This window comes from Mesocricetus auratus, unplaced genomic scaffold (assembly GCF_017639785.1).
Source record: "Mesocricetus auratus isolate SY011 unplaced genomic scaffold, BCM_Maur_2.0 Super-Scaffold_100676, whole genome shotgun sequence".
In the NCBI taxonomy this organism is placed as follows: domain Eukaryota; kingdom Metazoa; phylum Chordata; class Mammalia; order Rodentia; family Cricetidae; genus Mesocricetus; species Mesocricetus auratus.
In genome coordinates this window covers 1,921,525-1,949,033 of record NW_024429266.1, presented here as the reverse complement: position 1 = coordinate 1,949,033, position 27,509 = coordinate 1,921,525, and the positions used below count along the sequence as shown (strand labels likewise).

Sequence of the window (27,509 nt, the reverse complement as noted above, 5' to 3'; positions counted from 1 at the left end):
ATGGGATGAGCTGTTGGCAGCAGGAGTATGTTTTCCGTTTCTACAGTAGGAGTTCCTATGTACTTAGCAGAGGTGTCTGTCTGTTTTCCATTGAATAAGACATAGAAGGAAAAAGAGTCGGAGAAGGAGCGTTGTGGAGACGAAGCAACATACCCTTGGGTGGCGGCCCTGCCCTAAGTGGATAGTGCCTTGCAGGGAAGGAGAAGGACTGGGCACTTGGCGTGTTTATGTAACTTGAATTGAATTAGGCTATGAGACCATGATGTCCAAGTGTCATACTCATGCAGCGTTTTCCAGGAATATACAGTTTCTGAGGAATAGTCATGCTTACTTAGAGCATGGTGGAAAACGAAACAAAACAAAACTAGGGATCTGGATTCACTTGGAGAGAAAACTCAAGTTGTAAAGCCCAAAAGCTCAAGTTTTTCATGGAATTGTTTGCTTCTGCATGTTACCCAGACAGACAGGTGCTAGGAAGTTATTCAGATCGCCAGGTTCTCTTTGTTTGCCAGGAACACCACCAGTGCTGTAGCAATCACCACCATCAGCACCGGGAGCCAGTGGCCACATTGCTGCTGTGTGGAAGAAGGCGGAGACAGGAGAGAGCCTCTGTGAGTTAGCTGGAGAAAACGCAGGCATGAATAGCCCTTTGGTGTCCTGACCCAGTAGGAAACCTCACGTTGGTGGCAGAAAAGACAGTTTTGCTTCAGTGTCTCCCCCATATTCTGTCACCTCCCTTGAGGTAAAACCACTTTACTAACGGCCTACAGACTCATATCCAATAGGGGACAGATATTTAAATGCCGATACGAATGTTCAAAAGTAGAAACGAATTCAGCAAAACAATACCCTCTTTGTGTGCCCCAGTGCTTTTTAAGCCTCCCTCCTGTCCTTGTCATTATGTTCACAATAAACCTAAAGGGAACCCTTTTCATACTTGAGTCAACACAGGTTAATAAGTGTCTTTTTCTGAAATGCTTGGGATTAGCAATGTTTGAAATTTTGTCTTTTTTTTTTTTGCATTCTGTACTAAGTGTATAGACTTTCCCAGTTGAGCAGACCTAATAAAAAGGCACCCTAAAACCCCAAACCCGACATGCCCCCAAATCATCTGCAGCTTTGGAGCATCATGCTTGTGCATGCATGGTGTATTTTGGATCTAGAACGTGTCGGGTTTTCAGAGTATGCTCCATCCAGTGTCTTCCAGACTCAAGAGATACATGAAAATTGGGTGGATCATAGTCAGCGTTTCTTTCCTATTAATTCATAGCACTCTTGTTATTTCATATTGCCATATTGTTGGCATAATGTAAATCAAGTGGAACAGGACAGGATGACCAGATGTTGGTGTGGACGGATACAGTTTATCGGTAAGTCTGGCATTAAAAAGGAGCTGTCCCGCTGTCGTGTAGGGCTGGGTATTAAAAAGGGATGGTTCCACTGTCATGTAGGGCTGGGTATTAAAAAGGAGCTGTCCCACTGTCATGTAGGGCTGGGTATTAAAAAGGGATGGTCCCGCTGTCATGTAGGGCTATAGACAAGAATGGACCCTCTTGCTCTGGGAGATGGCTCCTGGCTGTATCTCAGGACTTCTTGACAATGCTGTAGCTTTCTAAGACTGGAGAGGTACTTGTCATTGAGGATGTCTAACTCTGAATGCAGCCCTCAGCAATGGGGACAGCATAACAAAGTGCCACCAATTCAGTTTGGGACATAACTCTGGAAGCAGACTGCCCCGAGTACTATACTCCTTCATTTGTTTTGAGTGAGCCCTTCTTCCCGCTTTTCTCAGAGAGTTAGTCTTCTTCCTGTCACATAGTGTATCAGGAATATGTTGAGTTACACAATTGTTTATGCTGCATATATTATATTTTATACATGGAAATGCTTAAAGTTTTTTTTACATTATTACTGTTGTTGGGGTGTACGTGTATATGGGTGTGTATGATGTGTGTGTATGTGTATATGTGTGTGTATGTGTATATGTATGCATGCTAGTATCACAGTGCATATGTGGGAGTTAGAAGACAACCCTTGGAGTCACTTCTCTCCTTCTACCATGTGGGTCCCAGGGATTGAATTCAGATTATCAGGCCTGGTAGCAGGTACTTTTACCTGTTGAACCAGCTTACTGGCCACAATACATGCACATGCTTTTATATGACTCTGTGAACATGCTTTGTAAGTGGGCATACTAAAAAAACAAGTTCTTAAAAAGTAAGTTCTTATGGCATGAAAGACTTAGAAGTAGTTGGAGGACAAGCCTCTCTTCCTTGGGAGCTAGTTGTTTCTGCATACTTCCAAGGAGGTGTGAGTTTGGAAGTATATTCCTAGGAACGTGTTTGCTACTTAAAAGATACTATGTAAAACAAAGCACTGTGATACCTAGTATGTGACAGAATTTAAGGAGTGACTGTGTTTAGCAAATATTGTATCTTCTGGTTGACTTCCTAATAGGCTACCATATAACCTTGATAGGGGTTGTTATAAATTTGGAAGGAGAAAGATTGCAAGTCTACCCAAGGGCAAAGGAATTTGTAGAGGAAAGTGAACATCTGTGGGCATCCAGTCACAATTTAAGCTTGGAAGTTCCTGCTTTCCACTTGCCTTGCAGGTTTCCCTGCTCCTGACAGTCTAGACCAATGGTTCTTAACCTTCCTAACGCTGTGACCCTTTAATACAGTTCCTCATGTTGTACTGACTCCAACTATAAAGTTATTTCATTCTACTCCAAAACTGTATCTTTGCTGATGCTATCAATCATAATGTAAATATCTGATATACAAAATATTGGATATGCAAACCCAAAAGTGTTGTGACCCACAGGTTGAGAACCACAAATCTAGATGAACCCACACAGTCTGGATGAGCACTCACAGTCTGGATGAGCACTCACAATCTAGGGAGCACTCACAATCTAGGTGAGCACTCACAGTCTGGATGAGCACTCACAGACTGGATGAGCACTCACAGCCTGGATGAGCACTCACAGACTGGATGAGCACTCACAGTCTGGATGAGCACTCACAGTCTGGATGAGCACTCACAATCTAGGGAGCACTAACAATCTAGGTGAGCATTCACAATCTAGGTGAGCACTCTCAGTCTGGATGAGCACTCTCAGTCTGGATGAGCACTCACAGTCTAGATGATCCCTTATGCTCTGAGGTTGCCTCCTCACCTCCTTTTCCTCGGCCTGGAGCTGAGATGTCTCCTTTTGTAGCTGGTCTCTGAGCTCCCAGTCTTTCTCCTCCCCTGTACTCTTGGGCTTTGCTTCATCAAGGGAGAGCTTTGGATTCCACACAGGTAAAGCCTGATCTAAAAAAGCAGCCAGAGTCTCAGTGACAGCAGGACCCTTGTGTGTGAGGGCTGGCCCTGTCACTGAGAACCTTAGGGTGACCCTTGCTTGTGAGGGCTGGCTCTGTCACTGTCACTGAGAACCTTAGGGTGACCCTTGCTTGTGAGGGCTGGCTCTGTCACTGTCACTGAGAACCTTAGGGTGACCCTTGCTTGTGAGGGCTGGCTCTGTCACTGTCACTGAGAACCTTAGGGTGACCCTTGCTTGTGAGGGCTGGCTCTGTCACTGTCACTGAGAATCTTAGGGTGACCCTTGCTTGTGAGGGCTGGCTCTGTCACTGTCACTGAGAACCTTAGGGTGACCCTTGTGTGTGTGGGCTGGCCCTGTCACTGACAACCCTTAGGGTGACTTGGAGAATAGGGAGCCGGCAGGTTTGTCCTCATCTTCACTGGATGGAGTAGAACAGTCCATGTTAAAGAACTCTGATGCTGTGGGCATAGTGGTACACCCTTCAGTCCCAGCATATGAGAGGCAGAGGCAGAGTCAGGTGACTCTGTGAGTTCCAGGACAGCCAAAGCTATGTAGTGAGATGCTGTTTTGAAAACGAACCAAACACAAAAAAGAACTCTGGTGCACCCTGTGGCCTAGACGCCCAGCTGGGCTTGCATTCCATGAAGTAAGGTTGACATCTGTTTTTCTTTGAGTTTGTATTAATTTGATAGTTTTAATGAATGCTTACTAATTGGAGTTGTTTCATTATTGTCGTATAGTATTTAGTTTCTCATGTAGGTTTGCTAAATGCTTCTACTCAACTCTAGACTGCCTCTTAATATTTTAAAGCTGGGTTTTCAGCCACCTTGTAGTCCGAGTTTTGGAGAAAAGAGCACTGGACTAGAGTCAAGTTCTGGGTAATTCTTTTAGTTCAGTTCTTAATGTGTATGGCTAAAGGCCTTTATTTTCTTGTCTGTGCTATTTGGGCACAATCATATCTGCATTCTCCTGTATTACACCCAGTAGTTGTGAGAATAAAACAGGCTATGTGTTGTGGACAGCAAGAGGAGCCACTGGGGGCCTCTACGTGGCTGACGTGCCCTTAGCAGGCTTGCGCCTGGTCAGGGCTGGCGTGAGAGGACTCCGGTTTGCTGTGTAGTTTGGGCTGAGGAGCTGGATGTGATTTCTAAAGTCAACTGTGTAAAAACTGACATGAATTCTGAATTCAAAATCAATTTATTGAAATGTTCAACACAGACAGTGTTTTCAGAGGAAGTAGAAACCCTTTCCCACCGTTTATGTACCTCTCAGGGTGGAAGGCTGACTAAAAAATGTCCAGATCAGTGATGGTTTCTCAAAACATTTCCCCACCTCCCTGACTTCACAGACTCTCAGGAGCGGGGGGGGGGGGACCCCAAGAAGTCATGTAGTCCATTCCCAGCCTCTAGGCAGACAAAGGGAGAGCAACAGTTAGTGGGAGTAAATTTGCTGACCTTTCTTTAAGAGTTTCTCCCGTTCTCGATGGTGTAAGGACTGTTTCTGAAGCAGACCTGTTGGGAGACAAAAGGAACTTGTGTGTGCTAGCAGACCTACAGTGAAGACTCATTTCAGATGCCACCATCTGGTAGGGACCGAATATCTTTCCTCAAAACTTTTGTGTTGAAGTTCTGACCCCTGTAATGTGACCTTCCTTGGAGATGGAGTCTTTGAAAGGGTAACTGAGTAAAAATAAGATCATTAAGATGGGCCCTAGTCCAGATAACTGGTGTTCTTATAAGAAAGGGAATGCCTAGACCCACATATGCTCCAGGGAAAGAGACTGAAGACAAATAAGAAAGCCAGAGGCAAAGCTAAAGAGAAGCCTGGAGCAGGCCCTCACCCTAGAAGGCGCTAACCCTCTGGACAGCTTGTTTTTGGACTGCAGCCTCCACAACTGTAAAACAGCTCTTTTTTTTTTTTTGTCCAAGTCGCTCAATGTGACCCTTAATTACCAATATGTCTTCCTTATGTCAGTTTCTACCATGTCTGTGAGTGTTTGCTTGTTTCTTTATGAGGAACACGTTCTCAGATGACCTTCTACATAGCAGTGACTAATTTTTCCTTTAAGTTTCTTGACATACATTGATTTCTTTCCCATGGAACCTCTACCCTTGGACTTCCTTAGAATGGAATTTCTTAAGAAGCTGTTACTTTTGCTCATTGTATGCCCCAATGCATGTGTTTAGGGTATTTGACTCTTATGTAGGGGTTCGATGGATGCTTATTTCTCACCTCTAGTGAGAAAATCTGAGTGACACGTTCATGCGCATACATGGAATGTATAGGAAAAGAACTATCTGAGAAAGCCCAATACATCTTAAAATGGACAGTTCTGGGGCCTGGATCAGTGGGGGGGGGCAAGAATTCTTGCTATACACACAAGAGGACCTGAGTTTAAATTGTCAGTATCCACATAAAACCCCGGGCATGGCTACCTGTTCCTGTTACCCTAATGCTGTCAGGTCCGGGGCAGAGAAGGGAAGATCACTGGGACTTGCTGGCTAGCCTAGCTGGGAAACAGTGACAAACTCTTTCTCAAGGGACTAAGGAGGAGAGCGACAGAGGAGATACTCAACCCCCTCCAACCTCCTTACCTCTGTGCATGTTTCATGGGCACCCATATACATACACCACACACACACACACACACACACACACACACACACACACACACACATACACCATACACATGTACACCACACACACATATGTACACCAACACATACATACATAACCACACACATACATAACCACACACACACATGTATACCACACACATATATGTGCACCACACACACACTTACACCACACATATACATACATAACCACACACACTCACACCACACACACACACACACCACACACACACACACACGTCACACATCACACACATTACAACTCCCCTACATTCTATACATACACATAGTGCACACATGCCATAATACCCATCACCCATGCACATCACAATTCCCCCACATTCCATATATGCACACATTACACATACCACACACACACATACACACACACACAGCTGCAATTCTTGTAGAAATGCAAATGGTTGTCACGGACAGGAGGAAACTAGAGAGGAAACACAAGAACAGAAGCTAATATACAACTCGAGAAGAGCGATGCAAGCGACCCTCCCTCTGCAGGAAGTGGGCCCGAGAGTGTGCAGAATCGGGAGGCACCAGAGCCAGGGCCCCGTGGGCAGGCATACCGGAAGCCACCTGTGCAGGTCTAAGACTGAAGAGGACACTTACTCTGCAACTGCTGTACTCTGCTCACCAGGGCCCGTTTCTCCTCCTCCGACCGCCTCAGTTGATCTGAAAGTGAAAGAACACAGACTGAAACAGAAGAGCGGCCGGATGGAGGAACTGAGAAACACGTCTGGTCCTCTCTGTGGCCTCTGTAGTGTCAAGGGTCTTTCAGGTCTGGAGAGGAAGGCGGGCATCCGCACACAGACATCTCAGCGCTGGGTACACACTCGCGGGTCCCTTCAGCCCACATTGGCACGGCTGGGGAGCCTTCACTCTGCCAGCGATTGTACTAACCTCTCCCTTTCATATTAGGAACATGGCCTTGGCATGCGACTAATGCAGGAGCAGCCGTGGTCCTGCCCGCAGACACAGGCTGGAGGGGAGAGCGTACAGAGTCCTTGAAGGCAGAACCCCGCCTTCCCCACGAGGAAAGAGGAGAGCCAGAAATGAAGGCCGAAGCGCCCCTCCCTGCAGCGTCCTCTCCCCCAGCTCCTTCACCAGTGGCTCTCACGACCCTAACACCCCCAAGAAGAGAAGTACCTTGCAGGTCCCGGGTGTCAGAGCTCTGCTGCTCTCTGTCCCCTTGCAGGCACTCGATTTTGGCCTGAAGCTCCTGGTGCTCGCTTTCTAGAAGCCTCAGGGCCTGGTTCATTTGTGAGTCTCTGCTGTCTGCCACCTGAAAGGATGAGGAGGGGCCGTGCAGTGGCAAGGTCAGCGGGGGTGGGGACAGAGCAGGCGCCACCGAACAGAAAACAGTAGAGCTTCAGAGGCCGGGACTCAGGGAAACGCAGACTTCCCTCCTCTTCCCCTTGCCCTGCACCCTGCACGTCTCCAGCGGTGCATCTGACTGGACATTTACAGGGGATGATGTCCTGATGCCTCGACAGGTCTTCACGTCAGGGCGCACCATGTCGGAACTTTTCCAGACGGTTCACTTTGCCTTCCCTTTCAGCTTGATCAGTTGTCGAGGGAGAGGGCAGTTGGGAGCACTTCCACAAAGAACTACGTCTTATAAACCTCAAAACGCTTTCCCAAGAATTTCCCTATGCATGATGGGAAGAAGCGACCAAAGGCTGAAATGTGGATGCCATGGGCTGTGAGGCCACTGGGGTCTGCGCCTCTAAAAGTCTCACCCCCTCATCAGCCGTGCTTTTTCCGATCCCTCTCGGGAGGGAAACTGTAAAGATTTACCTTGGGAGAAGATTCTCAAAGTTCCAGACTGAGTAAGTGAAATCTATGTGTTACTGAGAAATTTGGGGAGCCCCACCTGAGATGCCATATGTTACTGGGGAAATTGGGGTCTCTGAGTTCTTAGATTTGTTAGTAAGAAAATTAAAGGACACATCAAGGAAACTTATCATTGAAACAGATGGCCCCCACTACAGCAAACAGCCACCAATCAAAATGTGTATTTGTGGAGCCCAGCCTCAGTGCATTCATGTACAAAACAACTCCAGCACCTAAGGCTTGGGGGACATTGCAGAAGAGGGGGCAGAAAGACTGCAAAAGTCAGAGATCAGGGGGTTTGCGGTGAGATTGTGTAACACCAGAAGTGACATCCGTAAAGTCTCACCAACATGACTGCTCAAACGTGAGGTGAACAAGGAGGACACCAACAGACACGCCAAGCTGGATGGGGACAAGCCCACGAGGCTTCAACCCTACACAAAGAACCATGGGCAACTGAGGAAATCTGGGAGCAGGAGAGGTCATCCTGCCCCATTGGCTGTCCCGTGTCAAATGGTCAGCCCTGAAAACACACATACAAGAAATATATGGATCCAACCATTTATACTTAGGAATGTATATGCACATACATGCGTGCATGCAAAAGTAAGTGGTGAAAAAATGGACCATGAATTTGAAGGAGAGCGGGGAATGATATATGGAAAGGTTTGGAGGGAGGAAAAGGAAGGGAGAAATGTAATTAAAATCTCAAGAATGGCAAAAAATTGAAGAAAGATTGTTAACATTAAAGAAAAGAACAGGTTCTTAAGAGAGGTTTTTCTTAGCTAAGAAATGGGCTGGCTTAACCCAGTAGCATGACTATGGCTCCTTAAGTAACTACACCAGGGGCAGACTTTCTGGGAAGGGACAGTGAACCATCTTAGTAAAGGCATAATTATTCCTTCTTTGGCACGATTTAAGGTGGATCTGCCTTCCCGAGGGATGGCTCATTAGCTAGATAACTGTCCGGCCCCAGTGGACGAACTTTACGTTTTAGGTAGCTGGGAATGCGAGATCTCCACCCAGGCCTGAGGTAACACATGCAAAGTAATCGCTAACTTGTATCAAGTGCTCATGTTTACCATAGACTATGCTAAACACTTTGTGTGGATATCCGTATCTAATACATGCTGCAACAGTACTATTACCCTTATTTTGCTGATGAGGAAACAGGTTTATGGAGGTCAATTAGATTTTTCTAAGGTGACAGATTGAAAGCGTAGAAGCAATTTTGAGTATGTCAAAGGTTTACAGTAATTTGTTAAGAAACGCATTGTTGGGCTGGAGAGATGGCTCAGAGGTTAAGAGCACTGACTGTTCTTCCAGAGGTCCTGAGTTCAATTCCCAGCAACCACATGATGGCTCACAACCATCCATAATGAGATCTGGTGCCCTCTTCTGGCGTGCAGACATACATGGAGGCAGGATGTTGTATTCATAATAAATAAATAAATCTTAAAAAAAAGAAACGCATTGTCAGGATGTGTTGACACCTGTGAATAGGTTAGTAACATTTATTGTGTGCGGAACTGTGGACAGTTGTGCACTGCGTACTCTGCTTGGATGGTGTTCCAATAGTGTGCAATTAGCAGGCTGATCAATAACTATTCCAACCCAGGCATTGGTGTTTGGTTCATGTCTTTCCAGCAGGTACTTAATTCTTTTGCACAAACAGTGCAGGTCTCTAAGCACAGAATCGTAACTCAGAGGCAAAACAGCGAGTCTGGTACTAAGTGGGCAGTGGGCACTGGCTGAAGACTTGAATGATCCTTTTGCATTTCTCTAGGCTTTGGGGCACTTTTCCTCACGGGCCCCTTCCCCCCACTTCTGCCTCCCTCCCCTCCTGTGCCCAGGGGCCCCGTTACCTGTAGTTTGGACTGAAGCACATGCAGTTGGCTCTCCAGCTCCCTGTGCTGGTCCCCTAGGGCCCTCCAGTCCTCCTTAAGAGCCTCGTACTGACTCCTCCACTCTGCACACTTCTGCTCCGCCAAGGCCAGGGACAGCTGAGAGAGACCAGAGGGGAGAAGGTTTCAAGGAGCAGACCAGAGAGAGGGAAGACACAGAGCTCTCTGTTTGCTTTTGGTGCAGTTTAAAGTGCAGGATGGACTAGCGTGCTCCTGGAGCGCGTGGTTGGCCCCCTGGCCCTGGGGATCTGTCCCCAGGGTCCCAGCCCCCAGACCTGCGCATCTGTCCCACCTGCACACTCTGCAGCTGCTGCTCTGCGCTCATCTTCTCCTCCAGCACCTTTTGCAGTGACTCCTTAGCCTTCTGCTCGTAACTGCTCCTCTGGGCTTCCATCTCCAGCAGCACCTTCTTCATTCCCCAGGGAGTGTGCTTCTGTAAGCCAGAAGCAATTCAGCAAAGACACACTGAACTTCCGCCCACCCTACAGCTGGAATACACACACACACACACACACACACACACACACGAAGAGAATGCCTCCAGGGCAGAGATGCTAGCTGTCTGGTGGGCCTTTTCTTCAGGCTGGAGCTGAGCAGAGGGGTCCCTCAGGTTATGTGAGGGGTGCCCGCCGCTGCCGCCACAGCCTCTGCCTCTGTCCTTTCCGCTGGGTAGCCTCTGCTGAGCTCCGGGTGCAGAGCAGGCACCGCTTCTGTTAAATCTCCACTAACTCCGCTTTCCCGGGGTCTGGTGGCTTTGCTGAGCACTGATGTATTAGCATTCAGGAGAATGGGACCCATACTTTTGGAATTTTCATTAATAGCCCCGTCCCTGCATCCCCAGACTCCACAGCTCCATTCTGTGGATGAATCTCCCTTAGTCCCCTGGAAACAGTTTCCAAACGGGAAACACATCACTGCCTAACAGAAAGTCCCAGGAATCTGAGGACTTAGTGTTCTAAAGGCAATACATTTGCATTCAATGTTCCCCTGGTTTGGGTTTTTTGTTTGTTTTGTTTTGATACAGTTTCTCTGTGTTACAGCCCTTGTTGTCCTGGAACTCACTCTGTAAACTCTGTAGAACTAGGAGTAAAGGTGTGCGTCATCACTGCCCGGAAAAATGTTTCCACTGGTGTTAGGTCCAAGGAAAATACCCCTAAACCCGATAAAATAGATTTGCAGATCCACTGAAGTGTTGGCTGCCCCTCATGTTTCACCTTTTTGTGATTTGGGGGAAAGGCAGGCAGCTTCTAGAACCATCTGGGTAAATCCAGAGAATGAAGATTAAGGAAGGGTCACTGGGAGTCTTTTTTCTTCCACTTGGGATGCTCTGAAATTTTGTGTTTGTATCTTAAAGGGTGCTCTGTTTTTTTTTTTGAATTTTCATTAAAAATCAAACCATAGAGTGACTGATTGAAGTCAAATAAAAATGTCCTAGTTATTGGACTTAACAATAGTAGTTGCCAACCAGCTTCACTTCCAATAGAAAATTAATAGAGCACCTGGGCACAGCTGCTTATGTGTGTAACACCAGCACCAGGAGGCTGGTGGGAGGATCCCAAGTTCAAGGTCAGTTTAATAATGAGACCTTTCTCAAACAGCAAGCTAAAGCCTTGCATTCTGGCTTGCATGCTGGTCTCTGACAAGTTTGGTTTGGCATAATTTAGCTAATATGAGCCTAATGAAGCAAAGCGGCTCACATTGAAAAACAAAAACAAAAAAATTGCCAATATAAACTGTTCGCAGTGTGTGTGTATGCCTGTATGTGTGTGTGTGTGCGTGTACGTGTATGTGTGTGCGTGTATGCATGTGTGCGAGCGCACATCTGTGTGTACATGCGTGTATGTGTGTGTACATGCATGTATGTGTGTAGCTGTGTGTGCAGGTGTGTGTGTACTTGCCACAGAGTGTGAGGAGAGGTCAGAGGACGACTTTTGAGGGTGTGCAGTGCAGTGCTCTCCTCCTACCGCGTGGACTCCAGGGATTGACTTTGGGTTGTGAGACCTGGCGCCCTCACCCAGGGAGCCATCTTGCTGGCCCCTGCCTTCCCACTTTCGTATTCAATGTCTCTCTGTCAGAGAACTGATTTTTTTTTTGAACCTGAAGTTGGGCCAGATCAAGAGACTGCTGAAGCTGACTGTGAACAAGGAGAGCCAGGCTTCACTTTCCCCAGGCTGGTGGGCTTCCTGCTCCTTCTAGATCGCTGCTAAAAACAACTTTGTTCCTGAGATGAAAATCATTTTTGCAGTTTCGTGTCAACACGCTCTTCACCTGCCCTCAGACTGGGTCTGTGGAGACTGGCTGCATGGTACGAACCTTTACCAAGGCGCTTTCCCTACAGCTCCCTAGAAGCCAACAATGGTGTTCAGTGCCGGGGTCCCTTCCCGGGGTACCCAGGGTGCGTGCTAGGACAAAGAAGGGGCCATGGAGATGGTGACGTGGCAAATAGGGACCGACGTGAAAAACAGAGTAAGCAGCTGTGGCAGCCTCCGTTTGGTAGCATGTCTAGAAGGCAGGACTAAGATTCAAACGTTCTCATTTTATTGAAGTTAATGTGCTCGCTGTGTTCTCCGGAACGCTTACCTGCATGCAGGTGTAGAGCTGGTTTTCTAGGGACCTCAGTTTGCCCTTGAGTTTGTCTTCGTTAAGCTGCCCCTAAAGCAGACAGGATGAGTTAGTAAACTAAGGTTAAAGGATATATGAAGAGGCTAGCTACATCTCTCCAACCCAATTGCACACAGCTGAAGCTCGGTGCCCTGGGGCGGTGTCATGGGACTGAACCCTTTCAGGGTCAGAGCCAGCTGAGGAGCTCTGGGGGAAGTTGGTCTTCTCTCTGTGCTAGGCCAAGGGACCTCCAGACTGGACCCAGACCTTCTCTGTCCTTTGAGTTTCTCTATCAAATGAAATGGCCCAGGTAGAGGCCACCGACCGGGAGGTTCCTAAACTGTAATTCTCTCATTATCCCTGACCCCTGACCCCCACCCCCACCCCGCTGCTTTTCCTGCCTCTGTTGGTCCTGGAGAGAATCTGTATTTGCTACGATTCCTTGTCGTGGGCTGAATGAACTGTGTTTGTCCTTTGGGCTCGAGTGCTACGGTTCTCCAGAGTGGAGCCATATTTGGAGGTGGGCCTTCAAAGAAGTTAGAACGCAGTCAAGTGAATCCTAGTCTAGTTTCCTGGTGTTTTTATAAAACAAGGTCAGAACACCAGGACACCCTGAGGAGAGGCGACAAGACGGGCATCCACAACCCAAGAGAGACAAGAGGGGGGGCCTGACCTCAGGCCACACAGGCCAGTGGGGCGGAGGTCTCTCAAGTGGCAAGCCCTTGCGTTTCACATCCACTGAGGGTTACTTCTTGGAATCCCCCCCTCCCCACCCAGAACGCTCATATAAACGTGTAACACTTGCCAATGGCCTATGCACATCCTCCTATATGCATAAAGTCATCTCTGGCTCACTCACAGTACGCTGGACATGCCGTGCTAATGGCATCTATAACGTACTGACTCGGGACTGATTACAAGGAAGACGAGAGAATCGGGATTTTTTTTCTCCTGTCAATTATTCTCGATCCAATGTTGGTTGATTCTAAGGTGGCGAAACCTGTGGCTGTGGAGGACTCTGACTGTACTAGTGTGTGTGTGTGTGTGTGCCTATGTGTGTGCACGTGCATATGTGTGTGTGCGTGCACGTGCACATATATGTGTGTGCATGCATATGTGTGTGCATGCACGTGCACATATATGTGTGTGCATGCATATGTGTGTGTGTGCGCACGTGTGCATATGTGTGTGCACGTTCGTGCATATGTGTGTGCGCATGTGTGCATATGTGTGTGCGTGCGTGCATATGTGTCTGCATGTGTGCGTGTGTGTGCGCTCATGTGAGTTCACACTCACCGGCTTCCCTTCCTGGCAGGACTCACGTGAGAAATCCTTTACACAGTGAGAAACGGCCCTAGAGATATTAAGCAGAGTAGGAGTGGGCACCAGGAGGGCGTGAGACGGCGTCTGAGAAAGTCACACAGGTGCTCAAAAGCTGGGCTGGTCTAACGGCCTGGTCTGTGTGCCTTGCCATCTCTGCCCTGCCCCCCCCCCGCATGTCTCAGGTCTTTTTTGTGGTGCTTGGTGGCACTTCAAGGCATTCCTTGACTAGGACCAAGGAATGGGCGGGTAGGGGTGCAATTCTTGCTTTCAGTCTTCCGCTTACTTTGCTGCCCCTTCTAGCTGTGGAAATACCCTTTGCCAGCCTTGAGTTTTACCCCAGGTATGTCTGCCTGGAGCGGTGGGGGTGCCATTAATAAGAGCATGTTTCTCAGAGTTAGGGCCATGAGCCTGTAAGGGGTTTTCTTTATTTTTCTTCTCTGACTTCTCCACCCAAGTCCTGTGGGATTCTTGGGGGGGGGTCCCTTCTCCAGGCCTGGATGCTGTGGCTCCCTCCCATCATCAGACTGAGGGACAGTTCCAACCCTCATGGTCCTTCCCAGCTATAAATACTTGGGGCAGAGAGGGCCTCTGGGGTGAGGTGGGCCTCCCACGCTGAGAGTCAGGATGCCTGGGGAAGGCAGGAAGTGGTATCACAGAGCTCCTGTTTTGATCATTCCTCTAACTGAGGACTGGGGGGAGACCCCACCCTTTCAGCTTCCTGTGTTACTCAGCTGGGCCTTGCAAAAGCAAAAACCCTTGCCAAAAACAATTTTTTAAAGTGCCTCCTACTGTTAATGTTTTTCTCAGTCGCATGTGGGAAAGTGGAGAGAGTAAGGGATTTGGTATTTACAATAACCACAGGGATTGGGACAGATGAGAGAGAGGGACAGAGGCTTCCACTGTTCAGGCCCAGGCATAACTGGTAGGGCGGCTGAATTCCCCAGAGGGGCCTGTTCATTGTCAGTGTGCGGATCCTGCACCCAGCTGGCCCCACCCCGCCACCCTCTGTGCTGGTCTTCCAACAGAGTGCAAGCACTTTCCTTTGCCCAGACTCTACGGTTGCAGAAGCCAGGCACACCCACCACCAAGTTTAAAGATTGCCTCCTTAAAGCCTGGAAGGAACACGGGCTCCACACGTTACTCTTGAAATGTCCTTTGGGCAGCTCCCTACCCTGCAGTATTGCTTTCATTCAGTGTTTATGCATTTCAGCCCGAACCCAGATTATTTTTCCATTTATGTTGCAATACAAGGCGATTCACGATAGCCCCATTCAAGCAGGGATAGGGGCTGCTGCCCAAGTCTAGGGCATGAACAAAGTCTCTGGCCCAGAGCTCCAGATTCCCTAAGGCAAGCAGGGAAGTTGAGCCAAGCTGTTGCAAATGGAGCCTGTACCCCTCACCGCCCGCCCCCTCCCCCAGCCCCAATCTTCCCATGCTGATGTCAGTGTTTTAGCTTTGAGAAGCTCTGCAGGATGCTGTGGACCTTATCCCAGGAGCCTGGAGCACCTCAGACAGGCCACCCCTGGTGGGGAAGGGCAACAGGGAGGCCACACACACCTGGTGCTGGTCTGAGGGCTTCAGATCCTGTTGCTGCTTGCTCTCAGACCTGTTTCCGTAAATACCACCCCTCACCACAGAAACCCTAGCCCATGGCTCATCTCTGCTGTAGCAGAGTTTGCACTGTGCTGTCTGTCAGCTGACGTTCTCAATTCCGCCATACGGCCTTCAAACCCTAGTGCTCCGCTCCAGCCTGCTCTTGTTGGCAGAGCTGCTTCTGTTCTAGTGTTTGGGCCCGGCTCTAGGTTCTCCGCAGCTCCCGGGAGCGTCTTGGAGGGCACTGACTATGGGGCTCTAATGGGAAGCCGGCGATCATGCGTGGGACCAAGCGGAAAGGACACAGTGGACACGCGCTTGGCTGAGGTCTGGGTCCCAGTTCTGGCCCCACTCATTCAGTTAATTTCTCAAAAACCATCACATGGGGCCACTGTTTCACTGATAGTGAGGCTTTCTCGGGAGGGATGGAGCCGAGAGGTTTTTGTGTTGGGAAAAGCAAGGACTCTTCAGCTGAGCAGTTAGCTATGGCTTTTCTTAAATACAGGAAGCTGGGAGCCTGGGGTGGGAGGAATGTGAGACCTGGGAAGATGGGAAGAGTGGAAATGACAGCCAGAGGGACCTCAGCTCTTCCTCTGGAGCCCGAGGTAAAGCAACACCCCCAAGTTTATGGTAGAAATGGCTTAAAAACAACAACAGCAACAAAAATGGGGTCTCAACATGTAGCCCAGGCTGGTCTGAAGTTTGGAATCCTCCTGCCTCAGACTCCTGGGCGTTACATAAGTGGCTCTGAATGTATCTGCCTCATTCCCACTAAGTGCAGCTGACATCTAGGCTTCTGTCGGGACCCACCCCTCACTCAGAGTTGGGCCTTGGCTCCGGGATGCTACGAACACAGATCAGATCCCTCCGTTGGGTTCAGTTCTGTAGTGAGGTAGTCGCTCTAAAGGCCTCTAAAGGCCGGCATTTCAGAGGGCAGGACTTCAGCTCCACCCACTTCCTGCCGTGACCCTCCGCCTGGGGGTGTCGTGCAATCTCACCGGTCCCCCAATACAAGGTGTCTGCCGTGACACACATGTGTGCACGCATACGGATACGTAGGCAAGTGTTTTTTGTTTTGTGTGTGTGGCTTTTCCTTTAAAAAGGAGGTCCACACATTAAATCTGAAATAAACCTTGCCAGAGAAGGTTCAAGTTTCCTGGTCTGGAAGCGTGAGAGAGCATCTTTCTTTGACACTATTCAGATAGGAGCCAGAGAAGACCATCACGTTGGGCCACGCCCAATGCTTTGCCCCACCTAGGCCCGTAAACACCCTAATTCCTCAAACACTCTTCTGCTTTCCCCCATCACCAAGCAACTTCTGAAGTGGCGAGGTTCTCCTCACCCTTTAGGAGGACCCAGCCGAAATGGCCTCTTTCCACAGAGGCAGAATCGCTTTCTGTCTGTGTGAAGACTGCACACACACTTGCAGCACGGGCATTGTCTGCTGGCCTCTCCCTTGCTGTGCTGTGGGTCTTTCAGAACAAGGGCTCTATTTCTTTTTTTGTTCCTGAGCCCCCAGTACAGAGTTGAAAGTTACCAAGTGTCTTATGAACTAAGGGGTGAGATGTTCTCAGTTTAGCTCAGTACTGGAAACCACCTGACATGCCCAGCTCCAGACTAATCTCCCTTCCCCCCCTCACCTCTGTTGGCGGTAATGACTTGGTAAGCAGAGGGTTTATTAGAGAGACTCCCAAAGCCAGGTTCACTGGCTGATGCCTTGGTTTCCAGGGTGGGAGCCATGGTCTTTTGTGTCACTGCAAACTTCTTGGAGTGTCCCATAACCCCTTCCCTCCTTATGTCTTTAAGCATAAGCCTTTCTATGGTGAGATGCATGGAGGCCTGTGAGGCTGCATCTTCTGGCTCAACACACCAACTGCCTTAGGCTTTGGTCGCACCAACCTGCTTGTCATTTGCTGAACTCATGAGATCCTAGAGACCCTTTCAAGGGATCTGCAAGGCCTTTCCCTTTCCAGCACACACCTCCCTGACACAGAATGCTTCAAATGCTTCAACTCAGAAAGTGGTCCCAAGGGACTGAGTTTAGAAGCAAATAGAGTTCAGCTGTCCTCTGCTTAGCTAGATATTGAAAATGTACAGCCATGCTACGTCTCTATTTTTTCCTTCTGAAAACAAAGTTTTCCATTAAAATACATAAGTTGGCATATGGTGCTTGACTGTTGTTATTTCTAAATTAATATTTCTAAATTTCTATTTTAACTTTTAACATGGTGAATTCTAATATGGTACACATCAGAATTTCTTTGGAAGTTTGAGCTAAAAATTAGTTTAAAGATGGGTTGCTTTGTCTAGACTTAATAGGAAGGGAGGTACCCAGTCTTTCTGGCATCGCTGGCCACTATACGTGGGGAAGCCTGCCCTTTTCCGAATAGAAAGGAGGAGTGGATGGGGGAATGGAGAGGGGGAGGTTTGGGGGAGGGACTGGGGGGAGAGGAAGAACGGAGGGGAAAATGTGATTGGTCTAGGAAAAATTAATTGATTAAAAATTAGTATAAAGAATCCCGAGATAAAATATTAGAGAGCCATTGTACCAAACCAAGCCATGCTCTGGCTCTTGCCTACCCGTGTTCTTGCTTGAGACACCATCCTGGTGTCCTCCTTTGCCTGGCAATGCTTTGTGACTGTGCATTGACTCTGGCTCCTCTCTCTGGAGTGGTCTGTTCCCTCCTGTAGCCTGCTCCACCCTGGAAGCATTTCTTTTATTTCTCACGCCTGTATTAACTTGGCATATACTTTGTTTACAAGACTGTGAACTCTCTAAAAAGCAGGCGCCTGTGCCAGGTACGGCAGCGCACGCCTTTAATCCCAGGCAGAGGCAGAGGCAGAGGCAGAGGCATCTCTGTGAGTTCAAGGACAGCCTGGTCTACATAGAGTTCTAGGCCATCTAGGGCTACATGGTAAGATGATGGGTTTTTTTTTGTTTTATTTTGTTTTGTTTTTTTAAATGCAGGTGTCTGCCTAAGGAACAAATCTGCAGGGGTTGATAGCAAAAGCATGGCCTTTGGCTATCTAGAAAATGAACAGACCAACAACATTAGAGACCTGGGCTTTTCTAAGTGGTTATGTGACTAGGGGCAAGGCCTTGGCCCATCACAGCAACCTTGGGTAATCAGACTAAATCACCTGTTAAGTTCTCTCCAGTCTGAGCATTGTTCAGGCCAGCGTGTGTGTGTGTGTGTGTGTGTGTGTGTGTGTGTGTGTGTGTGTGTGTGTGTTTATATGGATCCGTGGTGGTTAAGTTTGAGTGTCTGCTTGATGGCATTTAGAGTCACATTGAAGATAACCCCTGGGTATGTCTGCAAGGGAGCTTCTAGATTGCAGAGGAGGTTAGAGCCACTTGGAATGAATGAGGCAGCACCATTCCACCAGCTGTGGTACCCAGTGGGGAAAAGAGAGAGGGGAGGAACCCGCTGAACACCAGCCTTTGTCACTTGGCTTCTTGTCTGTGGATGCTGTGTGACCAGCTGCCTCACAGTCCCTGCTGCCGTGACCCACCCGGCCATGATGGGCTGTGCTCTGGAGTCATAGACAAAATAAGCCCCCTCTTAAAAGTTCCTTGTGTCGGGGATTTGGGTGCAGCAGTAAGAATGTGACTAAATAGAATCCCATGTGAAAGTCGATGCCTTGACAACACTCAGTGGCAACACTGGACAGGGCCCTCATTTCTTCCCTCCCTGTGGCTTAAAGACAGGCCTTCTGTCGGCGCTTGGTTTCTGGGCCTTCCCCAGGAATATACTTACCGTGCCCCCTTGGCCTCCGAGTCTGAGCACCCCACCATCGCCTCTTCCCAGCGAGTCAGCCCCCTCCCCTTGCTGAATGGTGTGCTCAGAGAACAGAGGTGAGCATGCATAGAAATCTCCTACCTTCCAAGAGCTGTCGGAGGCCCGGGCCAGGGCAGGCAACAGGTCCTGTAGAATCAGCATTTTCTGCTTCAGGATCAGCTCCCTTTGTAGGGCTTCCTAGAAGGGAAAATGTAGAGGGAGAGATTAACCTTGACCTGGAGGAAGAGCAGGCGGGGAGCTGCGTGTGGGCGGGCGGGTGTCAAGGTGCTACTACTTACTTTGAGGTACTCGGAGAGCTGGATGATGTCCTAGAGGGAGACGAAAGAGGTTCAGGAGGGAACCAGAGAGCCCCGGCTGGCCTACGTGTCTGGGCAGGGTCAGGACCATCTGGCCATCCTGGAGGAAAGAGTCCCTCCACCCCAGCCCGAGTTTATCATGGAATCCCAGAATGCTAGAGCTTAGGTGCCATCTGACCCCAAACCCCCTCCAAACGAGGATTCTCTTACCTTGTCTAGGACTGCAACTCCACAGCTGGGAAGAGAAGGAAAACATGACAGTGGGGCCAAAAAAAAAAAAAAAAAGAAAGAAAGAAACCTGCGAGCAGGCAGTGTGTCAAATGCACCTGGCATCCCTGAGAAGAGCAGTAGGGGCAGGGAGGGGCTCCCTCCTGCTCAGCTGAGGCGTCTAGTGGAGGCGTTCCCCATAGACATGCCGAGGAGAGGACCGGACTGAAGCATCGGGGCCAGGAACACGAGGGAACTCACTTGGTTTGCTGACTGGCGTCATTCTTTGCCGTTGGCTGTGCCTCCTCTGCCTTTGTCTGAGTACCTGAGCGATAGACAGGGCGATTCAGCGGGCAGGAAAGCAGGGAGGATGAGGGAAGCAACCTGAGATCTGGGCTGCGCTCTCACCCCGGTGCTGTCTGTGTGGCTTCTTAATTGCAGAGTCCTGCAGCGGCAGCGGAGAGGCTGCCATGTGTGAGGCATGGAGGCCGTCCAAGTCTCCCTGGATGTTCGAGGAGGAATGATGCAGGGTTGAAACGGCAGAGCTCGTCCCTGTTACCTGGAAAGCAAATGAAGGCTGCTGAATGCTACTCCGAGGGGCCTCTTAAATACCCCCAGACAACTGCAGAGAGGAGAACCAGAGGGCAGCAGCTCAGTGCTAGCTGGCTCCTTGGGCACACACAAGGCCCTGGGTTCCATCCTCAGCGACAGGGGTCAGATCTTGGCTTTTCCTGGGCCTCAAGAGTCCTGCCTGTCAGGGAGGGCCCAGAGGGACTGCCTACCTCTCCTTAGAGCCACAGAACTACTGAGCTTTCGTGTCAAAAAGAAGACAGAGTAGGGACCTGTTGGCAGGATGGAGTGATGGCAATCACTAGTCAAGTCTGCTCTTTTTTTTTTTTTAAATCCCAGAACTCAGGAAGGGGAGGCAGGAGGACCATGAGTTTAAAGCCATCTTGAATTATATAGCAAGGCCTTATCTCAGAAAAAAAAAGAGATCTTTATACTAGTTATCGGCTTGGAATTGTCTGTACAATTGTTTCCATTCTCCAAACAGTCAGGTGTAGGACTGCTCCATTTCAAAAGAGGCTAAAGACACAACATAATCTCTAAAGAGCGATGGTTGATGGCTAATGGGAACTTGGTTGCATTGCTGAGGAAGGGGGCGTACAGAAATCACTTGTTGGTGACCCTCAGCCTTTGTGCTTCTCAGACCCTCCCCCCTCCTCCCGCCTCCCGGGTCTGGAGCAGTGTTTTCTTGGACATATCCCACCTGCCGTCCAGGGGAAGAGGGCTTGTTGGCACCAGGCAAGGACTCCCTGAGGACAGTCACCTGGCCTGTCCCTCCTTCTGTCTTGCGGGAGGGCCCTTGCTCCCCGTCCTGGCCTCTCTTCTCGTCTTCCAGGTTTCTCCTCCTGAGGAACTGGAGCTGCCGAGCTCTCTGAAGCCGTTCCCTGTGCTGGGTCCTTGGGGGCACCTTCCCTGGCTGGCGGCAAGCGGTCTCGTTGCGGCGGTAGCGGAGGCTTTCTCGAGTCTCCTGACGTCTTTCGCACTTGGCCTCATAGCTCTCGGCCCACCGAGCCAAGCCAGGGGAGGACTTGGGGCCTGAGCTGATCATGGTGACCTCCCGAGCACCTGTTGTGCTTGGCTTCCAGCGCCTGGAACAGCTGCTCGGATCTGCCAGATGCCAAGTGGGAGGAGTCAGGAGATGGGCGGAAAACTGACAATCTGTCTGTCTCCCCGTCAGGGCAGAAATAGCAACAGGGCTCCATCCTGACCCAGGGTCAGGAAGGACTTCAGGCCTCAACCCTGCAAGAACCGGTGGAATCCAGCACCCATCGGTTTCTGTTTTGCTCTAGAGCTAATCCTTAGGGTGGGTGGGTCTCCCTGGAGCCCCTGCTTCCTTATTAGGTACCTCTAAGTGAGGGGACACAAGGGACAAATGATAATCATCATAATAGTGGCTTGTAGAACTGTGGACACCCCAGTCCTCTTTATCCTCCCGTCTGAAATGAAAGATGTCCTCATCTTTACTGTTCTCTTGCCCGCAGCGTCACTAAAATAGCTACGTGGCATTTCTTGAGACCTAGGAGGTAGCCGCAACCCCTCAGGAAGTGATCGGGTCTGTGGCTGGCACCCTTTGCTCCATTCCCAGCTCCCAGCAGTCAGCCTGTGACTTTGGACTGGCATGGCTTAGGGAAACCTGCCCTAACTCCCCCATCGCCACATCCTGACCTCTCTCTCTATCTACTATGTATCTAGGGTGAGGCTGTGACTTGAGCTGCTGATCGAGTCCATTTCAGAGAACCTGGCTCAGTGACTCTGAGATGTTGGGCCCCAGTCCCCAGGGGCTCTCTGTGAGTGGCTTGTCAACCAATAATCACAGGTGCATCCTGTCTTCTAGTCCTGGCTTCCAGCCCTGGCCTTGCCCCACTGGCATCAATCTCTGATTATGAAAACATGAGCTCTTACAACTTGGAATTTTCCACTGTGCTGTAAGTCTGTATATAAGGCTGCTCCCTCCTTGCAATAAATGCATACATGCATTCATTCTCTTAGCAGAAACTGCCGGACATCTTGTCTTTCATTTAAATCTCCAGGCTTTCACCCCATACATTAGACTTGCTCTCGGCACAGCAGGCGTCACACTGTGAGGAAGGCTCTGACCTTTTAGGATCGCCTGCCTGCCAGGCTCAGGCTGTTTGTTTCCTAAGCTGCTGTCTAAGCCAGCATGCATGCAGAGTACTTTCAACAGGAGTCCTACAAAGAAAGACAAGCCCTAAGAAACAGGACAAGAAGCTGGGCGGTGGTGGCGCATGCCTCTAATCCCAGCACTTGGGAGGCAGAGGCAGGCAGATCACTGTGAGTTTGAGACCAGCCTGGTCCACAAGAGCAAGTTCCAGGACAGGCTCCAAAGCTACACAGGGAAACCCTGTCTCAAAAAAACCAAACAAAAACAAAAACAACCAAAAAAAAAAAAAAAAAAACCAACCAACCAAACAAGACAAGAGAAACTTGTAATGCAATGTCCCCAAGGAACAGGTCTAGGTGGCCTTACCTACTGTCCATATAATACCCAAATCCTGATCTTCACCTACCTGGTGTGGACTTGGCTGGTCTCATTTTGGGCTCTGGCAGGGGCTGGATTCAGATGGGGATACATCCTAGCATCAGCTGTGCCCTGCCTCCTCTGCCCCCTGGAACCAGACTGTGGTGACAAGGACAGCCCTCCTCACAGCTGCTGGCTCTTCTCTATTCCCTGCTCATCCCGCTGCCCAGGAATTCGGTGTCAGGGTGGTCACAGGAAGTGTCCCAGCCTCGGCGACTAGCAGGAGCTGGCCCGCTCTGACCCCCCCCCCCCCCCCCAGGCTTGTGGACAGGCTGCACAGACTCCACAAGCAGAGGCCCTGTGTTTCTTTGTTGGGAATTAGTTGCCTATCCTGGCACAGGACAGAATTCTGTGCAGGGCTTCTGGTCTGTCTCTGGTCACTGTCCTCGTTCACAAGCCTCTAGGTGGACAGTCTCCCTCTCTGAAGGGCTCCTATGTGGCTAAGTCCTGTGTGCTTTGGGGTATCGGACTCTTGAGAACGGGTGGAAACCCTCTGCCTTGGGCAGAACTCACCCCAGGGAGGTGGTGTGTGTCCTGGTATCATCCCCTCCCCCCCCCCCCTGCCCCCGTGACTTCCCTCGGGCTTTTCTCCTTGCTCTCACTCTGTGGGGCTCCCTAGACTTCCCACATGTCACTCTGTTTATCTAATTACATAGAAAAGGAGCCAAAAGGCCCACAAGTGTTCAGGGATGGATGGATGGATGGATGGATGGATGGATGGGACTTGGGATCACACACACGCACCTCAATGCATGTCCTGTGATGAATGAATGAATGAATGAATGAATGAATGGAGGGGACTTTGGGATCACACACATGCACCTCAAAGCCACAGCACCTAACTATTCCGTCTTCACTGGGCCAGGCGATGACTCACTTCCAGGCTGTCACCACCTACCAAACAGAGGGGGAGGCTGTTGCTAAGCCTCATGGTTCTCATTTATGAAATGGGGCCAAAAGTCCCTTGAAGGGATCTGAGTATTAAAGGACAACATCCGAACCACACACCGAGCGTATGGTATGTGGAAACAGCAGCCTTTAAAAGCAATAGATGTAAATCTCACACTTATCCTTGGTGGTGCTGGACACTGAAGACTGGGTGTCGTGACTCGGGTGCCCGGGCAACACCATGGGACTCTGGTACTGAGCATGCTCAGCTTCACCTTCTAACCCCCCACCCCCAATGCCTTCTGTCAGTCCTGAACAGGGCCTGTGGCTCCACCTTGGAATAATTTTCCTGCTCTGGTCCCTGTGGCCTCTGAGGTTGGGTTACAAGGACACAGCACTTCTCTGTGGGCTGGAAGTCACCCTCAACTCATCGAGGTCAGGCAGGAAGGCAAAGGACAGGTAGGCTGAGGGACGGACACCAAGTGAGGGTCTCATCTCCTCCCTGTTGGTCCCTGGTCACCTACAGGCTCTGTACCGGAGGTAGCTCCCTGGGTTGCAGGTCCTGCTGCCTTCCAGATGGGGAGTGGGAAGAGGGAAGGCGTGTGGGGTTGAGGCAGGCCTGTGGTGATCCTTCTCCCTGATCCCCACCTAGCTTGTCTGCAGGTCTACCGAGATATCGACTGCTTTGCTCTCCGCAGTAGGAATGACTCCCAAAAGAGAGAGAATTTTCCTATACCCACAGTCCCTGCCCCTGGTTGTATGGAACCATGCAGCCTTCTGGAAGGGAGTGATCATACTGGCTGACTTCAACACGAGAAGGCTTGTGGAAGGCCTGATGGGCAGGGACAGGCTGCTGAAAAAAGGAACCGGTTGTGTGGTTCAGAGAAAGGTCACAAGGCCACTGCCCAGGCTTTCTGGAGTCTCTGTGGTGCCCCTTGGCGACATGAGAGGGTCCAGTTAGAGCTTTGGAGGAAAGGGTGGTACTTGCTGGGGCAGGGGGGCTCTCCTTCCCGCACAGGTAGACAGCAGGGCACTGTCCCTCACCTACAGGCTTGTCAACGCCTCTCCAAACCTTTGCTCCTACCTCCTGGCTGTGTACGCAGAAGAAATGATGGACAGTGTCTTGCATGGATCTGGCCTTCCTAGCCCAGAGTTCTCAGTGAGAGCTGAAGGAGAAGGGCCTGTTACAGTGGACCCCAGATTTTTAAACAGACCCGGGAAAGGTCATTTCATTCTTGGTATGGGTGCCGAGCACCCCCAAAACTAAGTCATGTGACCCAAGCTAACAGGTGAGGCAGAGCTGGTAGCTGTATCCCAGTGGCTGCCCAAGGAACCCAACACAGGATGGTCTCCCGGTCACACAAGCCCCAGCACTCAAATCCTGCCACTTGCTGCTATGCAGGAGGCTGGCACGATGGAGCACCTTCTGTCCCACCCCAAAGCCACACCCAAAGCATTTTCCTCCACCGTTACCTCCGGTCCCAGGTCCTGTCTCAAGTGTCTCAGGAGAGGCTTCAGCCCTTTCCGAGTCTCTCTGGTCTCAGATGGCCAGGAAGGCGGTGAGTCAGACGTCCCGAGCCCCCTCACCAGTCTCCTCTTGTACCGACATTCTTCTTGCACGGCGGCAGCCTGACGAAACAGGAAACGGACAAGCCACCGTGCTCACAAACCTCAGTTCCTCTCCTTGCTCTCAGCAACTTGAGAGGGCCCCTTCACCCTCGGGGCCTCCTGGGCTGGTGAGGAACTCCACCCAGCCACCCAGGCTCCCACTACCTGATTGGTCTGTACTCCCCACCCTGCAGTTTCAACCCAATTTCCATTTCCCGGTGGTGGTTTGGTTCAGTAGGTAGCGCGGTTGCCTAGACGCCTGAATCCCTGCGTTCCATCCCAGAACTAAAAGCCAAACCTGGTAGTGCATTCCTGAAACTCCAGCATCAGGAAGTGGAGGCAGGAAAAACCACAAGTTCAATGTCATCCTCAGCTACATATTGAGTTCAAGGCCAGCCTGGGCTACATGAAACCTGTTTCAAAAAATTTTTCCCTAGAGTTATGCATAGATGACGGGGCCAGATCCAACCTTGTCATTTCTGTGCTAAGACCCAGGAGGGATGTCCCCATGCCATCTAGCTATCTTTTTGGCAATCTCTCTTTCCTTTGGACACTTCTTCCCAATGTTGGCATTGGGTAGAGTTCCCCGTGGTCTGAAGGATCTGTGTGTTTTTGTGGATTCATTTCTCTATGAAGCAATGTACAGGGGTGACAGTGTGGGTGACTAGGAGGCAGAAGGCAGATAACCAGCAGAATAAAAAAAAAGGAAAAAATCCCAGTGAGTTGAACTGAGAATTTTTTGGGAAAAAAATTAAAGAGAACTGATGCATTAGAAAGAAACTATTACAAACGGGAAGTCCCAGAACAGCTCGGGATAGATAAGCAGGGAACTGGGTTAGCGCAAGCTCACAAACAGTCCTGGAACCTTCTGCACAAGCCCTCACGGTGCAGAGAGGTCAGATGGTTGACTCGGGTGCCGTGAGTGCTTGACGTCTGTGAGGCAGGCAAACGAGACGCTCGAGTAGCTGCGATGAGTTTTGTTCATATGGAGAAGTTATCACAGTCTTCTTCACGGCTGGTACTTCCTCTCTTCTCTACAGAGAAAAGGGCAAGAAAGCACACAGGCTAGATTCTTTCACTGGAACCCAGATCAAGGATGTGCCCTCAGGCGAGAGACTGGACAACACAGGAAGACTGTATTGGAATTGCTGCAGACTCCTTGGACTCTATTAAAAACTGTATAGAAGAAACCTGTACCAAGATCAAAATCCCTTCTAGGGAAGGGCACTCTTTGGGTGCTACACTCAAGATACTTGGGCCAATAGGTTTCTATGTGTGCTCAAAGTCACGTGACAAGGGTTGGACCCAAGTTTGCTCCACATCAAAGTCAGAGTTCTTTTTTGTTTGTTTGGTTTGGTTTTGCTGTTTTTGTTTTGAGACAGGGTTTCTTTGTGCAGCTCTGGCTGTCCTAGAACTCTGTAGACCAGGTTGGCCTCAAACTCACAAAGATCCCCCTGCCTCTGCCTCCCAAGTGCTGGGAGTAAAGGCGTGAGAGCTACCACTGCCAGGCAAAACCAGAGCTGTTAACGCTGCTCTGAGAATTAGCAGTTCGTGAAATTGACGTCGCCTACTGACCCATCTACATTGAAAAAGAAAGGACATGTGTGCACATGGACACACTCTATCTCCGAGACTAGAGAGTGCCTCTTATTTTCAAATATGCTTGAAGCATTGCAAGATTGATCATCTTGACAGAAGAAAGCGTCTTAGCTGAGTGTGGTGACGCATGCCTGTAATTCCAGTACTGGGCAGGAGGAAAGTGTGCCTGGGCCAGGTGTTAGTATTCAGGCATCTGTACTGGCCTGTCCTTGGGGTTCTGACAGGACACTCAGCCCTCTGTGGGGTCTGTGTGGGCCTTGTTGGTAGAGCATCTCTTAGACATAAAAATCTCACATTTCTACATCAGACATGTTCAGTGTAAGCAAGAACTGTATATGTTGTATAGATTCTGGGGGCCCAGGAGGCTATGAAGGAGGCAACTGCCTGTTAACAAGAACTGTTTACTATTCACACAACATGTATGAGGCCAAGTTTCATCCACAGCACCAAATATGTTGGGCTTGGTGGTGTACACATTATGAGTTCACTCTGGAGGCAGACAGATTATGAGTTCACTCTGCTACAATAGGGAGTCTGAAACCAGCCCATATACCCTATTTAAAAAAAAAAAAGACTACATCAGAGTCAGCCACAAACTTGCACGAAGTCCACTGTCCTCACATACACACAGTCATACACATACCACACACACACACACACACACACACATACACACACAGAGTCATATACATACTACATACACACACCCAGTACCCCTTCACGTGCATGTGCGATCGCACACACACACACAGTCATACACATACACACACCC

General features: G+C 49.7%; 1 protein-coding gene across 3 annotated transcripts; it reads right to left on the bottom strand.

Moving 5' to 3' along the window:
- Positions 1-265: 265 nt before the first annotated feature.
- Traf3ip3 (TRAF3 interacting protein 3) lies at positions 266-25,243 on the bottom strand. Of its 3 annotated transcripts, none has more exons than XM_040739416.1 (15): positions 25,004-25,243; positions 20,807-21,210; positions 19,945-20,095; positions 19,798-19,861; positions 19,540-19,564; positions 19,312-19,341; positions 19,115-19,210; positions 12,297-12,368; positions 10,009-10,149; positions 9,678-9,815; positions 7,126-7,261; positions 6,589-6,651; positions 4,783-4,839; positions 3,182-3,318; positions 266-572 (listed from the first exon to the last, which is right to left on the bottom strand). In XM_040739416.1, the coding sequence occupies exons 2-15, from the start codon at positions 21,149-21,151 to the stop codon at positions 483-485; spliced, it is 1,545 nt and encodes a 514-aa protein (XP_040595350.1). In that variant the 5' UTR covers positions 21,152-21,210; positions 25,004-25,243; the 3' UTR covers positions 266-482. The 3 variants fall into 3 exon arrangements, with proteins under 3 accessions (XP_040595350.1, XP_040595349.1, XP_040595351.1); XM_040739415.1 differs by having other exon boundaries at positions 266-575; positions 25,004-25,242; XM_040739417.1 differs by having other exon boundaries at positions 266-575; positions 20,867-21,210; positions 25,004-25,242.
- Between the last annotated feature and the right edge of the window lie 2,266 nt (positions 25,244-27,509).

Coding starts and splice junctions, on each gene's coding strand:
- Traf3ip3 (XM_040739415.1), bottom strand. CDS start 21,151: ATGATCAGCTCAGGCCCCAAGTCCTCCCCTGGCTTGGCTCGGTGGGCC. Junction 19,211..19,311: donor AGCTCTCCGAGTACCTCAAA/GTAAGTAGTAGC, acceptor TTTCCCTTCTAG/GAAGCCCTACAAAGGGAGCT. Junction 4,840..6,588: donor CAGAGTACAGCAGTTGCAGA/GTAAGTGTCCTC, acceptor GTCTCCCAACAG/GTCTGCTTCAGAAACAGTCC.